Source organism: Balaenoptera borealis (genome assembly GCF_965194805.1).
Source record: "Balaenoptera borealis genome assembly, chromosome: 6".
Lineage (NCBI taxonomy): Eukaryota > Metazoa > Chordata > Mammalia > Artiodactyla > Balaenopteridae > Balaenoptera > Balaenoptera borealis.
Genome location: NC_138863.1, coordinates 79,179,273 through 79,195,343, shown reverse-complemented (window position 1 = coordinate 79,195,343; position 16,071 = coordinate 79,179,273). Strand labels below are relative to the sequence as shown.

The 16,071-nt window shown below is 39.6% G+C and overlaps 1 protein-coding gene across 31 annotated transcripts in view; it reads right to left on the bottom strand.

The window, feature by feature from the left end:
- The window catches only part of NEB (nebulin), a 216,213-nt gene that overhangs the window by 39,442 nt on the left and 160,700 nt on the right, over positions 1 to 16,071 (bottom strand). For 29 of the 31 annotated variants that reach the window (XM_082395682.1, XM_082395704.1, XM_082395684.1 and 26 more), the window contains 12 exons: positions 15,459 to 15,557; positions 15,015 to 15,125; positions 11,162 to 11,266; positions 10,349 to 10,453; positions 9,830 to 9,934; positions 7,641 to 7,745; positions 7,381 to 7,485; positions 6,624 to 6,728; positions 5,514 to 5,618; positions 3,272 to 3,376; positions 1,723 to 1,827; positions 987 to 1,094 (listed from right to left, as the gene is read on the bottom strand). In XM_082395682.1, the coding sequence (XP_082251808.1) occupies positions 987 to 1,094; positions 1,723 to 1,827; positions 3,272 to 3,376; positions 5,514 to 5,618; positions 6,624 to 6,728; positions 7,381 to 7,485; positions 7,641 to 7,745; positions 9,830 to 9,934; positions 10,349 to 10,453; positions 11,162 to 11,266; positions 15,015 to 15,125; positions 15,459 to 15,557 (1,263 nt within the window). Of the gene's footprint in view, positions 1 to 986; positions 1,095 to 1,722; positions 1,828 to 3,271; positions 3,377 to 4,010; positions 4,116 to 5,513; positions 5,619 to 6,623; positions 6,729 to 7,380; positions 7,486 to 7,640; positions 7,746 to 9,829; positions 9,935 to 10,348; positions 10,454 to 11,161; positions 11,267 to 15,014; positions 15,126 to 15,458; positions 15,558 to 16,071 lie in introns of all 31 variants that reach the window. The other 2 variants (XM_082395693.1, XM_082395706.1) reach the window with 1 other exon arrangement.

The window sequence follows — 16,071 nt, the reverse complement described above, 5'->3', positions numbered from 1 at the left end:
ACTGACTTGGAAATTCATATTTTTCATCAACATCTCAGGTTATTGTTACAATCAGAAATTTAGGGAAACGGATGCAGAATTGCTTCATTTTTCTACACTGAGAGGGAAAGGGCTGCTCCACATAAGGGATCTACCATATAGATGTTTATGAATACCCGATGTTCATGTTCGAAGTGTCAAAATTTATTTTAACATAAAAAAATATTAAAAACATTTTTTAAATGATTTATACATTTCTGCCTTCATAAACAGTGCACTGACGTATTTAGCATTTTTCTTGGCAACTTAGAGTCAATAGTGTGAACCCATTTGTTTAGCTACCAAAGAATTCCTGAGCACCAGCCTCAGTCAAGGCTTTCGGGTAGGGATTCCATAGTTGCCTTCATTATTCTTTATGGTGCCCATATAGCCATTAAAATATTTAATCTATTTTTTAACCAATATTATGATAGTTTTCCACCATAGAATCTAGCTATATATATGAAAATATACGAATGTAATTTCTCCTCAAATTCAGAGTATTAGAATTTAATGGCTACCTTTTCCTCTTAGCCAAGACGAAACTTATAGAGTATTAATAGAGTTTATGGCACACTGCATTTTTCAGACTGGTCTGGAAGCTTCTACTCCAGCCTCTTAGAACCCATCCACTCTGCCGTGAGATGGCCAAAGCACGCGGAAAGGCCACGTACAGGGGCTCTTGTCTATACAATGGCTGAGCTCCCAGCCCGGCCGTGATCGGGAGCCAGCTCTGGGAGTGAGCCTTCCCGCCTGAGCTGCAGCGCGTGGGGTAGAGCATCCACTCAACTGTGCCCACTCAGCTCACAGCTCACAGAACTGTGAGCCAAAAAAGCCTGACTGCTGTCTCCAACCACTACATTTAGAGTGATTGTTACACAGGAATAGATAAGTGGACCTGGGTTTGTTATATCGCATTACAAAGAGGCCAAAGTGAGAGGGGCTGTAAAGCCATCCTGGTAACTTACATCACTGACTTCATCTTTGACCTTTTGGACATGCAGCAACATGGGCGTGTCGTGGATTGTGGTGTAGCCTCTGGGTCTGGCCTTGTTGTATTCCAGCTTATACAGTATCTGAAGGAGATGAAAAGGCAGAAAGAGACAACTTTATGTATCTCAATTGACATTGTAACATAATGTAAACATATAAAGGCAACATTGTTGTTGTTTTCATTGAGTGTATATAAAGGAAAGAGAATTCCATAAACTCAACAGGTGCTTTCATGCTTTCTGCTAAGGCTCCAGTGCCTCTACAATGGGGTGTCTGCCAATTTGGTTGGAACAATTCTTTACTGTAAAAGAAGAGTCCTGAGCATAGTAGGACACTTATTGTCCCTGCCTCCTTCCCTCTAAATGGCAGTAGAATCTTCCAAACAGGGACTTCCCTGGTGGGGCAGTGGTTAAGAATCTGCCTGCAAATGCAGGGGACACAGGTTCGATCCCTGGTCCAGGAAAATCCCACAAGCCCGCGTGCCACAACTACTGAGCCCATGTGCTGCAACTACTGAAGCCCGCGCGCCTAGAGCCCGTGGTCCACAACAAGAGAAGCCACCGCAGTGAGAAGCCCATGCACCACAACGAAGACCTAATCCAGCCAAAAAAAAAAAACTTTTCCAAACATTGTGACCATCTAAAATGCCCCTTCCACATTTGCAAGTGCCCCCCCAAGGCCAAAAATCCATTCAGTGTTTCTTGTACTTACATCACTAATTTGTTTGTTGACTTTTGTAGTACGTAGGTGTTCTGGAGTATCCACAACTGAGGTAAACTTGTCCTTTGTTTCTTCATAATTTTTCCTGTACTTGATCTAAATTGTAGAGGAGAAGAACAAGTTAACTTGAAGTAGAAGAGAGGGCTTTCAGGGACTCTAGTTTTCCTCTTGAGAGAGTCCCACGGCAGAGTAGGATTGTTATATAAGCCATTGATGTGCGGGATGACGCCATGCTTTCTTAACTGGAAATGTTTATATAAATCTGTATTTGATAGCAACAGTGTAACAGAGTGAGCTAATAATAATAATAATAATAATAATAATAATAATAAATATTTTCCATATATTTTATCCATGTGGAAACTGAGGCCCAGAGAGGTTAAGAGTATGAGCTAAGGGCACATATAGAGCGAATCTCAGAGCCAGGACTAGACCCATGTTCTCTGGACTCTGGCAAGTAATGATTCGCTCACAATACGCTACGTCGAATATATATGATCTCTTAAGTATGTTTCCATATCAAAGCTGAAACAGGTAAAAAAAAATGAATACATACAGTTTGAAGTAGTTATTTTTAAAGACATTCATTTTTGAAATTTTCAAGTCATGATTTTTTTTTTTTCATGCACATAAGCGGTTTCAAGCAGTACAGACACTGAGAACACAGCAAAATGCCATGCACAACTATCTGATGATCATATCGGGACCAAGGTAAAAGTTCAGGCAAAGAGAATGTTCACAGGAAGACCTCATCCTCCTCATTTCATGTGTTGATCTGATGTCAAACTAAAGTGATAAAACAAGTTGCTAATACAAAAGACTGATTAAAAACTTTCTTTGCGTGTGGGAACAATGGCCTTTTATTAACATCGTATCTGGTAGTTAAGCAATTATCACTGTCTTTTGCTGCTTCAAATTTACCTTCCAACATATGACGGGAAGGTGGTGGTGTGTGCTTCAGTTGACCTTGTAAGAAGGCAAGGTGATCAGCAGTGCTGTTAACAAGGGTGTGTGAGGACAGATGTGCTGGAAATAACCTAGCAAATTCAGCATCAAACTCAAGAGGGGCCATGAATATGCACAATATTCAAAGAGCTGTGCTGTCATCCTCATCTCTCCAAAATGGTACAGTGTAGTCATTATTGAGCAATGGACACATTAGACAAAAACATTAAATATTCACATCTTTTAAATACTGTCAAATTTACTTAACATCCTCTATCTCTAAGAAATCTACTTCTTTGGGGCAAATATTGAAAAACATAAAGTTATACCAATTTGGAAAAGTTTGAAAAACTTTGAAATAGCCTCAGTTAATATTACTTGGAATTCCAAAAGCGTCAGAAGACGTACAAATGTTGGCTGCTACAGCACCACACTTGGCCACATCCAGAGTTCATTTACAGGGAGTGAATATTTATGCAGCTTTGTCATGTGAAACCAGCTTGGTCAGGGGGCCAGGGAAGGAAATCAGGGAAAGCATAGAGGTGAATGCCCCCAAGGCTTCTAAATCTCTTCTTCGCATCACATCAGACATTACCTGGCTCCACATGTATGTGTTGTAGAGGGCAGTCAACATATCTGGACGCAGAATTTCATTACATCCTTGTTTCAGAAGCATCTTGGCACTAGATTTATATTTTCTCTGTTCATGCAAAGAGCAGTGAAGCACAAAAGAGACTTGTGAAGACGGAAAAGAACATAGCTCTATATCCTGATCACCTCTGAGTGAAGAGATGTAGGCACACACACTTTGTGTTCTCACGTGTGTGGGGGTGAAGACAACCAAATGCATTATAATGCCAAGTAGGGTGATGTGATATTTGCAGTTGACCACCCACAGTCCTTGTGAATGGGGAATAATAGAGCCAGTCCCACCAAAATTGCCTTATAGAAAAGGTGACATCAGTGAAATAGAAAAACACAGTAAGGAGTTCTGTCTTCTTTCCTTCCGTTAATTTGTTTCTTTGTTTCTGCGTTTGCACCTTAATTCGCACTTTACAACTGCAGTTTACACACAGGCCCTCCTGAAGGATGAAGGGTGTGAGGACCCAGCTGTGCATCTCATGTTCACCACAGCACACGTGAGGACACAGAGCATGGACTGGCACACTCAAAGAGCTCGTGGGCTCTTTGGGTGGCTAGACAGATAATTTGGAACAGAACATCCCAATATCATAGGCAGAACCTATGACATCCTTGCAGCAGACGGGACGACATCTCATGAGAAACTTGGAGCACAGTCCTGCTTGGCCGTCCAGGCGGCCCTATCACAGTACCTGACTGATCTGGTCGCCTGCGATCTTAGCCAGCAGATGTCTAGGCTCATCGACTACCAGGTGGTATTTATCTTTCCGCTGCTCATAATCAGCTCTGTATTTTTTCTGCTCAAACATCATATCAAATTATTGCAAGAGTACAACTTCAAGGCTATACACAAATGTCCCAAGATACTTCAGAGAGCCAGAAAAATGTGCTTTCTAGAGGTGGGCTCCCAAAGTATCCAGGGTAATGAAAATAGGGAGGTGAAGAGAATTAAGCAAAGGAAGATGGCCTGGAGAAGGCTGGGGCTTGGACTAGATTAGTTATAACATCAAAATTGAAGTACCTTGTACCTAAACATGTTCCATCTTTACATATGATGTCATTAGCAATGTTAAGTTTTATGACATCTTACATTGTATTTAAAATAAGGCACTGACAAGCTACAGGTTTACTACTTTAGGCTGTGAGAGTCAAAAGGTATATTCATGGACACATTCTAATATGCTAGTTAATTTATTTGATTATAAAAGAGACCTGGAAATCCTTCATGAATTAGAAAAATAGAAACAAAATATATCAAGACTGTCTCCCTAGGAAGCTACCAACAGTAATTCTTCAGAGTCATCCCACCTGGAAATCTACTGAAAATAAACTAAATCAAATTTATAAACAACAAAAAATCTTATATGTTCTGGTATAATGTTATAAGTAAAAAAATAAAATAAAATAAATAAAAATTTATAAACAACAAAAACAACAAAAAAGTTATATATTGAAATAAATATACCATTGGCTACATTTTCATTTTCTGACACATTTTACTAATTTTCTAACATTGTTTTTGAATTTATGTAAATCTGTGGAAAATACAAAGATAGGAAATTAAATGTAAAAACCATCCACACATACATTAATTCATAGCTTGCTTCTTTCATCATTTTAAGCTAAATTTACCTTAAACTATTGCAAAGACAGTTCCAGGAAAAACTGGGTAGAAGGTAAAGGAATATTCTGAGTGCAAATGGACACTTCTCTGCACCAATGTATGAGTCACAGTGGCAATACATTTGAAGGCGTGGAGCACAACTACCCGCTTAGGGCTGCCATTTCTGTGCCTTGGTAAGGGATACTAAGTTAACTTTGAACTTCTGGGTCTTCCAACTCTACACAGAATCCTATACACTCCCTGTTGAAGGGAGTTCAGCTGAGAGTCAACAAAATCTTTACCTCTTTGCTCTTGTCACCCAAAGGGCTGTGCTGCCCTGTGCTAGTGCGAGCAGAGGCCGTGCTGGCTGTGGGGACCTCACTCCAATCCGGACAGCCCCTTCCTTTGTTCTTATTCATGCTTTTGGCAGAGCTCATCAGATAGTGATATTATAAGAGCCTTCCCAATGCGTAATCTTGAATCAACACTAAAATGGCTTTCCTGTCATTTTAGGTATTGGGTTTTAATCAAACCTCATTTATAGACTTCTAAAGGGACGCTAATAGGCTCAATTGGATCAGGTCATACATACCTCATTCATCAACTGAGTTGCAAACTTGAAATGCCTATTGATTGGACAATCAGCAACATACTTGAAATCTGACTTCGTCCTTTCAAATACCTCTTTATACTTATACTAGAGAAAATAGAACATGGTTACTTGATAGCATGCTGTGATTATCTTAAGAATGAGACATGCCATTTATTGTATACAATTGTGATTAATTCATTCATAGAGATAACAAGTAATTACTGAACACACTCTGGCTCCCAAGGCAATGAAGGGTATACCCACCTCAATGTCTTAAAAACTAGCCCCCAAATACATAGTTTCATTGAATGGATGTCATATAGATCTATATTCCATATTGGACAAAAATCCAAATCAGTTTCTTCTTTGTTTCAATACTCATAGTGATTATTATTTTACTTTGAATGTATTTCCATGTGCACTCGAAGGCAGTTTTTAGTCCGTTAATTAGAAGTAGTTTTCCAGTAATGAATCAGATAATCATAATATTTTAGAGCAGGGGTATGCTAGCATCTAGACCACTACCTGTTTTTAAATAGCCCCATGAACTAAGAAAAAACTTTTTTATATAGTACTAAGGGATTGTAACAAAGAATATGTGACAGAATGAATGTGGTCCACAAAGTGTAAACTATTTACTATCTGGAACCTTTCAGAAAAGTTTGCTGCCTTCTATTTTAGAACTCAAAGGAAGCTAATCCAACTGCTTTATTTTGTAAGTAGGAAAATGAGGCCATAAAAACAAAGTTATTTGCTTCAAGTCACACATCAAGTTTGTAGATTAAAATACTCTCACTTTCTATTTGCTTCCATATCAAATCACCCAGAGACATATTAGGAAATTCTGGAAGAGCCATGAGGAGTTGTACTGAGATGGCCTTTTATCAAATTCAAATGAGTGATGTAAATAAATGATTACTATTGTCAATGAGGCCGATACTAAAATAATTCCTGAGTAGAGTGAATAATGTAGTATATACTCCAACTTTAGGGTCTAGAAGCAAGGATAGGGATGGAAATATGAGAAGCTGTTTCCTCAGTACTAATTCTCTCTGTGGGCACTGGAGTACATTTGATGGACGTGGCCATTACCCTTGAGTAGATATATACCTTGCTGTAGAGAGTCTTGTTCTTTTCAGCCAGAGTGAAGTCGGGGGTATCAAAGGCATAGCAACCGATGCCTTTAAGCCAGGTCAAATCTTCTTTATATTTTACCTGGGAGAAGAATATCACCAAAGAGTTTTAAGTACCTACCTCCAAATAGCAGTAGGTTAGGATCGATACAAGTAGAACAAATAGAAGGTCTGACCACTAAGGTATATAAAATAATAAAGTATTGAAATAATTATTTAAGAGACATTTCCAATAATATTGATTTCTGCTCACTTTATGGTGTACTGAATTGCATATGGAATTTTTCATTTTAATACCAAGTAAAGCAATTCAAATTTAACAGGCATACTTGCCTAGAGAGTATATCATTAGCTCGGCAGCTGTATTTTCATATAAAGAGCTGAAATTTCTTTCTAAATGAGCATTGTCATGTGTCTTAATTGCTTAATTGTCATGAACTTGTCTCTTCAGTTGCTCAGAAATAGGTTATCATTTACATGAAGTATATCACTTCCAGTCATGTATTATGATGTAACACATTTAGAAGAAAAATTAGGTTTATAAATTTGAGTATATTTTTCTGTCTCCCGAGTTGAAGCTCACTTATTTAGCAATGAGGTTTATGACTTAAACATCCATACACAAGAGCTAAAGTTTAGTCAAGTGTTTAATCAGTTTTTATGCAGTGTTTGATTTCGTTAAGTCATGTGGACATATTAATTTATATGTAAAAATAGAAGATTTCAAGACTCACATCACTGACTGCATCAGTGACTGCTCGATGGTGGAAATGCTCAGGGCGATCAGGAATGGACCTCCAGACTCCCAGCTGGCTCATGTAGTTCTCCTTGTATTTTATCTGTGGTAAAAGCACAAAGACAGCTTTAACGTCTTACCCAAATTTAATGTAAAAAAGTCCGTTTGTCTCCAGAGAGTTTTAGAAAAGGGAGGATACTTTAAAAAATTATGGTGGGTTATTGAGCCCAACACAAGTAGAAATATATAGGGGCGTACTTTACTGATGTGGTCTGTGACTGTGCGATGATAAACGATGTCTAGAGCATCCTTCACAGTGTGGTATTTCCCTTTGGTCTTTTGAAATGTTTCTTTATAGCGAAGCTGGAAAGAGGAAAAGCACATGGATTATGAAGAACTACCAAGTTAAATAACTAAGCTCTTTTAACCTTGAACTCTCCTGAGTCTTATCTCTTATGTTTTCCCTTGAATAAATTTGGGAGAGATTAAAAACCTCTTTCACATCCTGGAAGAGAAAAAGGACATTCAGAGAAAACTAAAGAAATCTGCATAAAGTGTGGAGTTTAGGTAATAATAATGTATCAATATTGATTTGTGACAAATGTCCCATGGTATTGTAGGGTGGTAACAACAAGGGAAACTGGGTATAGGCTATATGGGAACTCTCTGTACTATCGCTGCAACTTTCCTGTAAATCTAAAACTACTTAAAATAAAAAGTTTATTTAAACGTAAAACAAGCAGACAAAAAGCTCATTTGGGAGGAGAAAAAAAAAAAAAGAAGCATAACTTTGTTGAGCCCGGGACATACTAATGTACATGGAAAAAGGAGAAAGATTTAGTTTCTAACTCCTGGTATTAAAATGCCTTTTCCATGGAGCAGTCCTAAAATTTTATTTCATTTCAATCTTTATCTTTGTGGTATTTCAAAAGTCAATAGCTCTGACTTTAACCTAAGAGTATCATAGAAGATTCATCTCATCTACACAAAATGAGTACTTCTCTGAGCACTCTGTTTTCAATCTCGGACGAATCTTTTCTTTTTGGGTAGCTGAGCAAACACATAGTGAAAGAGGCCTTTAACTTTAACTTTGTTTTTCAGATGGGTAATCTAAGATCCTTTAGCTCTCCTTGTGGGGATAGCCACGGTAGATAGGCTGAATTTAATGCCACATCCCAGTTGGACTATATCAAAGGTTAGAGTTACCAGTATTGGTACTGACAAAGCCCTGGGGATAGGGCTGTCCAGTGGCGTATAATGAGCTCCAGGGGCCAATTTCACTGTGTGGACATCCCTGAGAAGTGGTGATGCAGAGCAAGCTTGGTTCAAATTAATATTCGACAGTAACCTTGAAGTGATAAAGATGGGGATGTCACAAGAAGACAAAACTATCCTAGCAAATAGATTTTGAGGGTAGCATATAATTTTTTCAGCTTATATTTTAAGCAAACTGGCATGGTCTTCTTCCAACTAGCAGACTCCTTTTAGCTGCAACTGAAAATTTCTGACAAAATTACGGAACTAAGATATTGTTCCAATTTGCTGTACACTTTCACAATTCTGCTTAGGGATTACTGTAACCACTTAAGATGCTTCAAATCCTACAGCTATGTTGCTAAGTTGAGGGTGAGGGGGTTGCTTGAGCTTTTGGCTGGGTTAAGTCCCAACCAGTCCTCCAGAGATCCTGGTTCTGGTAATAGGTGCAATGCATTCATAATTGGGCTCTGGGACACAAAACTGGTAAGGACTGGCCATCTAACCGGGTTGATTCATTTCATATCTTCATTAACAGATAATCTCATTACCGTTGAAAGGCACTCTGTCCTTGATCACGTGGTATGGGAAATGAAAGTCTGTCCCTCTGAATTCTAACAAACATGTCATTCACATGATTTAGGCGATCAAGAGAAGAGAGGAACAAACATTTTCTGAGTGTCAACTAAGAGCCCTGCACTGTGCTAGAAACGTGTATCTGTTGTCTTGTTTAGTCTAATTTAATTATCACAATTCTTATCCTCATTTCACATAGGAGAAAAGAGGCTCAGAAGAATTAGGTAAATTATATGGAGTCATACAGCAGGCAAATCACAGCATCAGGATTTGAAACCGTGATTGGCTGTTTCCAAGAACAACATTTTATGGATAAGCAACATCAAGTATCCCTAGGAAATGCCACCAAAGAATTAGAAGAAAGGGTCATATTTTTGCTTGGAAGAGCAATGAGAAAAGCAGTAGGTTTTCAGCATCTCTCAGCATTATTCTTAGCGACTTTGCCAAATGGTACTGTTTGTGCCTGTTTGTTTGGCTTTTGTGTTTTTGTTTCTTTCCTGATCTGTATTGTGGGCCAGGACTTTGAATTACGGATATGACTGTAATATCTTATGCTTCTTAGGTGTTTCCACTTCAGCTGCCCCATCACAATGAAGAAAGAAGGGAGGGATGCATACATCACTGGCATTCCAGTAAGCCTTCTTGGCTCTGATGAGGATTGGCGTATCTGGAACTGGAGTGTACTTGTCCTTCATCTTTTCGTATTGAATTTTGTACTTTTTCTAAGAAATAAAGATGGAAGAGAGAGAAATTTAAGTTCAAGTGTTTTCATCCCTCCCAATTCACAACCATGGAACAGATCCAGCCTAGGGACACACTGGATCATGCTCGTTAAGAGAATAGCTCTGCTTTCTGTTTCTTGATGCTGTTGAGCACAACTTATAGAAATGAGCTCTCTGATCAGAGGCAACAGGTGAAGGTTTTTTTTTTAATTAATTAAATTTATTTATTTATTTTTATCTTGGCCACGCTGCATGTCTTATGGGATCTCAGTTCATCACCAGGGACTGAACCCAGGACATGACAGTGAACGAATCCTAACCACTAGACCACCAGGGAACTCCCAAGCAGGTGAAGGTTTTAACAAAGGATTTGTTTCTTTAGCCCAGTGCCTGGGTGCTGAATTCCCAACTTACCTCACTGACCATGTCCTTCACGTCTTTAGCATGCTTCAAGGCTGTGGTCTGGTTTCCAGCATGATGATGTGGTCTCTCTTTGGTGGCAAGTTCAACATACAGATACTAAATGATAATAGGCACAACATTATAAGTCAACTATACTCCAATAAAAATTAAAAACAAAGAATAGGGATCAAATGTTACAGAGATAAAACACCCCTTATTTAGTATTCAGTCCTCTTTACTCATTTCTAACCCTAAGATGGGAGGGCAGTGTCGACTTGTTATTGTCCTGATTTTTTGTTGTTGTTATTGTTATGTGTGTTTCTGTTTATTTGTTTCTCCCTCTGTCTCACATTAGGAAACACCTATACGCGCTCCAGTCATCTAACATTCCTGCTGCTGACTATGGTCTAGTCTAAATCCACGTGATAAAAAATGCTGATAGAAGAATGAGAGGATTCTGATAGTCTTCAACATATTTTTTTTTCATTTTTGCCTGAATGCATGAATTGTGGTTTCATTTATCTGTGGACAAAATATAGGTCCTATGGAATGAATTAAAAAATTTATTTTCACCACCTGGAATCCACAGACCACTCATCCAATGACTAAAATTGTATAGAACTTAGAATAGAAGACATGGCATTACCTGCTCATGTAAAACATACCCTAGTGAAGACGGCCACAAAGAAAACAGCTTCTTGAAGTTAAAGGGCATGAGGCAGCATCAGGACGACCAAGTGTGAGGCTCTGCCACTGGCAGGAGTGGTCAGGCACACAGAACCACCCCCTGTGGTAGGTTTATGAATCTTCATGTGTGAATGTTACCTGGCTCTGAAGCTTCTGCCCTCGCTTGGCTCTTATAAGGTCAGGAGTATCAGGAACTGAAGTGAAGATTGACTTCTGCTTCTTGCCTGCAGCTCTGTACACCAGCTGGACATAAAACAGTCATAACCATCATTTCTGCTTCATTGACACATTCTGTGCTCTGCAGATGCCTTTATTGCTTACTTCAGAGAAAAAGCAGGGCCTCTCCCACTGCAGCAATCTCAGTTTCTGTCCAATAAACCGATACATTTTTTAACCTCCTTAGCCTTCCTTTTCTTTTTTTCCTTGTATCAAAATTAGAGACATTCTGCAGCCTGTCCAAGTTCCAAGCCATCTGCTGTGTTCTTGTTCCCTTCTCACCTATCCCTTCTAGGACCCTGTTCTAGCAGTTACCCTCTGCCTCTCTATATCTTCAACCCTCCCGATGTTCCAGCCCTCTCCCTTCTTCTGCAAACAGACCCAAGTCCCTCCCTTCATTAAGCCTTTTCCTAGTTCTGCCAATGGCCTTTTGCCTTTCTTTCACAACCAAGCAAACTATGTGTTTTGCCTTTTTCTCTCTTTTGATTAATTTCACAAGGCAATAGTTTGGCTTCCACCCAACCACTCCAAGGAAGTGAATTTCATTAAGACTACCACAAACAATTACAATTGCTACATCCTAGAATGCTTTTCTGCAGCAACTGTAACTGCTCAGCAATTTCATTCCTGAACTCTGTTCTCTGCCTTCCATTCCCCCATTCTCCCCTAGGGGGCCTCCCATCTTTCTAGGCACTCCTCGGCTTCCTTCTGTGGTTCTGCGCTCCCCCAAAGGCTGCTATTAGCTAGAGTTAAGGGTTGGCCCCTTTTACCCTATACATTCTCCTTGGGTAACCTCATCTCTACCCAGGACCTCAACCATCAATTTGAGATTGATGGTTTTCAAATTTGTTAAATGGCTCCTTGATATCCTAGTCATGCAGGCCAGAAACTTGGGGAGTCATCCTAGACCCCTTCTCCCTCATTCCCACATCAAAATGGTCATGAATCCTGGGCTCCTAACTTTGTGATACTCCTTAAATCTGACCTTCTTCTCCTTTCCCACTGCCATGGCCCTAGTTCAGCCCCCTGTATTGTTTCTTTCTACACATCCTTAAGAGCCTCTAAACCACCTTCCCAAATCCTCTATTGGACACTTCACATGGCTTACCCATCTTTCACAAGCCCAAGAAAGAGGTTTTCTTAGAATTCAGGTCTAATTAGATGTTAATGCTCAGATCTATCCTGCTCAGAAATAATTCATCAATGACTTTTCATCAAGTCCAAGATCATTAATATATCACCCACGAGTCTTCATAACCTGGCTTCTTCTATCCTATGTCTCCAGTATCATTTCCCAACAGTCTTCCACACTCCCCATGTGATATTTGAAACTAGTCCCAGTTTCTAGAACTCATTATGGCCAATTTCACATACTGTGCCTTCTACCTAGAATTTTCTTCCCACTCTTATGTGCCTGGAGAACTCCTGGAGTCCATACTGTCTTGATCATTCCTATAGGATATCATTTATCATATTGATGTCTGTTTCTTCCCAGAGATTATGAGTCCATGGAATGCAGGAGCTCAGTTTTATCATTCTTTTATCACCTCATATTTAGATAGAAGATCTGAAAAACAGTAGTCCTCTAATAAATATTGAGGATATTTAATATAATGAGGTAAATGAGAAAGTCTAAATGGATAACAAATAAATCCTAATCATGGATAAAAATGCTGGTTGAACAGATAAAACGTAGGAAATAAATAATATGTATATACACATGTATGTACGTGTCCATTTCTTTACATCTAAACTATATACAAGTGCAAGGTGAAACAAAATATAGCTCATCTGCTTAGGGCTGTTTTTGGTGTTACCAATGAAAGAAAGGAGATAAACAAAACAGAAATGTACTGTTTCTCCCAGGCTAAATTTTTGAATAAATCAAATCGACAAAATCATAGAATTTTATGGCTAAAAGAAGCCCAAATCATTACCTAGTCCAATTCTCTAGCTCAGGAAATTAGGGTGTTAAAGTTGTGAATTAGAAAAAGTCACACAACAAATTGGAAGTAAATCTGGAACTAAGACCCACCTCTCCCATGCCATTTCTATGATTCCCTTTGAAGTGTATTTCCCCTGTACTTAGGTATGCATTGTTTATACTCCTTGGGACAACATCTCTGCTTCCTAGTACTACAGATATATATGTGTCAAGAATCTGCACAATTTAAAGACAAGTCAAAAGTCAATAACTTGAACTTTTGGCCATCAAACTTTTTACTAAGCAAGTGTTTCCCAAACTCACCTGATCCTAAAAACCCCTTAGTAAGAACAGATTTGCAGGCTCTACCCTAGACCTTCTGAATCCAGGGTAGTAGCTCAAATCGGTATTTTCTCAAGCTCAGGTCATTCTACAGTGAGGCAAGTGTGAGAGAAATTGCACTACTAAAAAATATCTATTTTTCTTCCTCAATGTTGTTGCATAATATGCACAAAATCCCAATAGGAATTGGGAAGAAGAGAAATTAAAGTTTTAGATAATTCTGAACCCAGACAGCTGAGAGAAGTAAAGGTATTTCAAAAGATGCCAATAAGCACTTTAAGTTATCAAACAATTTTTAATTATTTAATTATTGGCTGGAGGAGAGATGTGATACTTTAAAGCAGTGGTTTCCAACACTGCCTGAATATTAGAATCATCTGTGAGGCAGCTAAAAATATGCAGATGTCCAGACACAGAGAATCTAGTGTGGGGCTTGAGGTTGGAGCCCACTCAAGGGTAGTTTTAAAATATTTCAGAGATGATTCTGATACTTAGCCAGTGTGGAGAGGCACCTTTACTGAGAAGAAACCCCATACGCATTCCTATCTGAGTGCTAGCACTGGTTGAAATAATAGAGGGAAGTGCTCAGGAAAGCAAATGTGCTCAATGTAGCATTTGTAAAAGCTGAAGAATGAATCATCCTCTGCCCTGGCTCACTCCAAGTGTAGGAGGCTGCACATCCTCTCCACTGAGGACAACGCTTGATTTGCCAAGGCCTCTTTAAGTCTAAGGACATAAGTGATCCCTAAACAGCAGCCATCAGAGTTATTAAGAATGGGGAGTCCATGAAGTGGCCTGACAGCTTTATGGAGTCTGATAAATGAGGCCACAAGACAAACTGAGTTGAATGAGAATGGCCCACTGACCTATAATACGAGCAACCATTTACATTTGTGGGATGCCCTTACCTTTAGAAAGCACATTTCGTCCTTGGCAAACACGGACATCTGTTATGGCCAAAGCACTATAGGATACACATCTAAATAAGATGGGGGGGCCAACCCTCAAGGGACCAACATAGGTGAGAGGATCAGATCTATGCACAACTAATGGCAATAAATCAGGAGCCTGGGTGCCAGGTGGGGCAGATGAAAATGAAACTAAGTTGTTTGGAATTTCCTGAGTGGGCAGCAGAGCAGAGAGCCATTGAAAAACTTTTCAGATTGCACCGCCATGATTAGGGTTCCTGACAGCAGGAATTAATGAGAGAGAAATTTTTGAAATAAATTCAGTTTGGAGACAACAATAGTGTAAGACAGAAGGACTCTCTAATCTATAAAATCATGTAAACTCTCAGCTGTCCTAGTCATAGATAGGGCAAGTATCAATAGCCTCATCTTATTAAAGAGGGACAAAATAAGTAAATGGAGGCAAAATGAGGTCAACTGACTTGTTTAGACAGGGTGGCCACTCTGTAATTAAAGGCAGAAGGGAGATTTTGGCCCAATATAATTACCTAAAAAATGATCGCTAGAGGAAGGAGCCCCTTGTGGTGACAGGTTTACTTACTTCACTCAGATGTGTCTTCAATTCCTGCACTTTTCTGTATTCTGGAGTGTCAAGCACCACTTTGTATTTGTCTCGCATCTTCCTTGCATTATCGGTGTATAGGTAATTAGACTTAAAAAAACAACAATGGAAATACAAGTTGATTAATAACTTCAGGAATTGCATGTCATGGTCACATGTTGTCTTTCAAACGGCTGGCATGTGCAAGCCACACTGACCCTCCCTGTGTCCTGGAGGTCTTCCCAAGCAGGACCAAAAACAACCGTCATTTAACTAAGCTCATTACCTTTTTTAGGCAGCACAGATCATCTTGAGTGGGTCATGACTTGCTCAGTGAGTTAATGGCAAATTTCCCCTTAACAGAAGCTACAGGCAAAGATTCCTTCTGCCCAGCTTTGTGAAGCTGTGCAGGAGGAGCTGCGTGTTAGGACGGTGTGCACTCACCCAGAGCTTCCGCAGGTGCCGGGAGCGGACCATGTCAGGAGTGTCATACAGGAAACAGCCCAGTCCCCTCAGGATCTGCAAGTCTTCTTTGTATTTAATCTGTGTCACAAACATAGAAATATAGCTGGTCATGAGCAAATATAAATCAAGAACAAATAAGACAGAGCAGTGATACTTTTTTAGTGATGGATCTTTCATTTTGGTTCAACACATCCACCCCGTACTCTGAGTTTGCTTGAACTCAAATAAGTCATAGGTTTAAAAAAAATTTTTTTTTAACTTATTTATTGATTTATTTTTGGTTGCATTGGGTCTTTGTTGCTGCACTCAGGCTTTCTCTAGTTGCGGCGAGCAGGGGCTATACTCTTTGTTGCAGTGTGTGGGTTTCTCATTGTGGTGGCTTCTCTTGTGGAGCACAGGCTCTAGGCATGCAGGCTTCAGTAGTTGTGGCACATGGGCTCAGTAGTTGTGGTTCAGGGGCTCTAGAGTGCAGGCTCAGTAGTTGTGACGCATGGGCTTAGCTGCTCTGTGGCATGTGGGATCTTCCCAGACCAGGGCTCGAACCCGAGTCCCCTGCATTGGCAGGCGGATTCTTAACCACTGCGCCACCAGG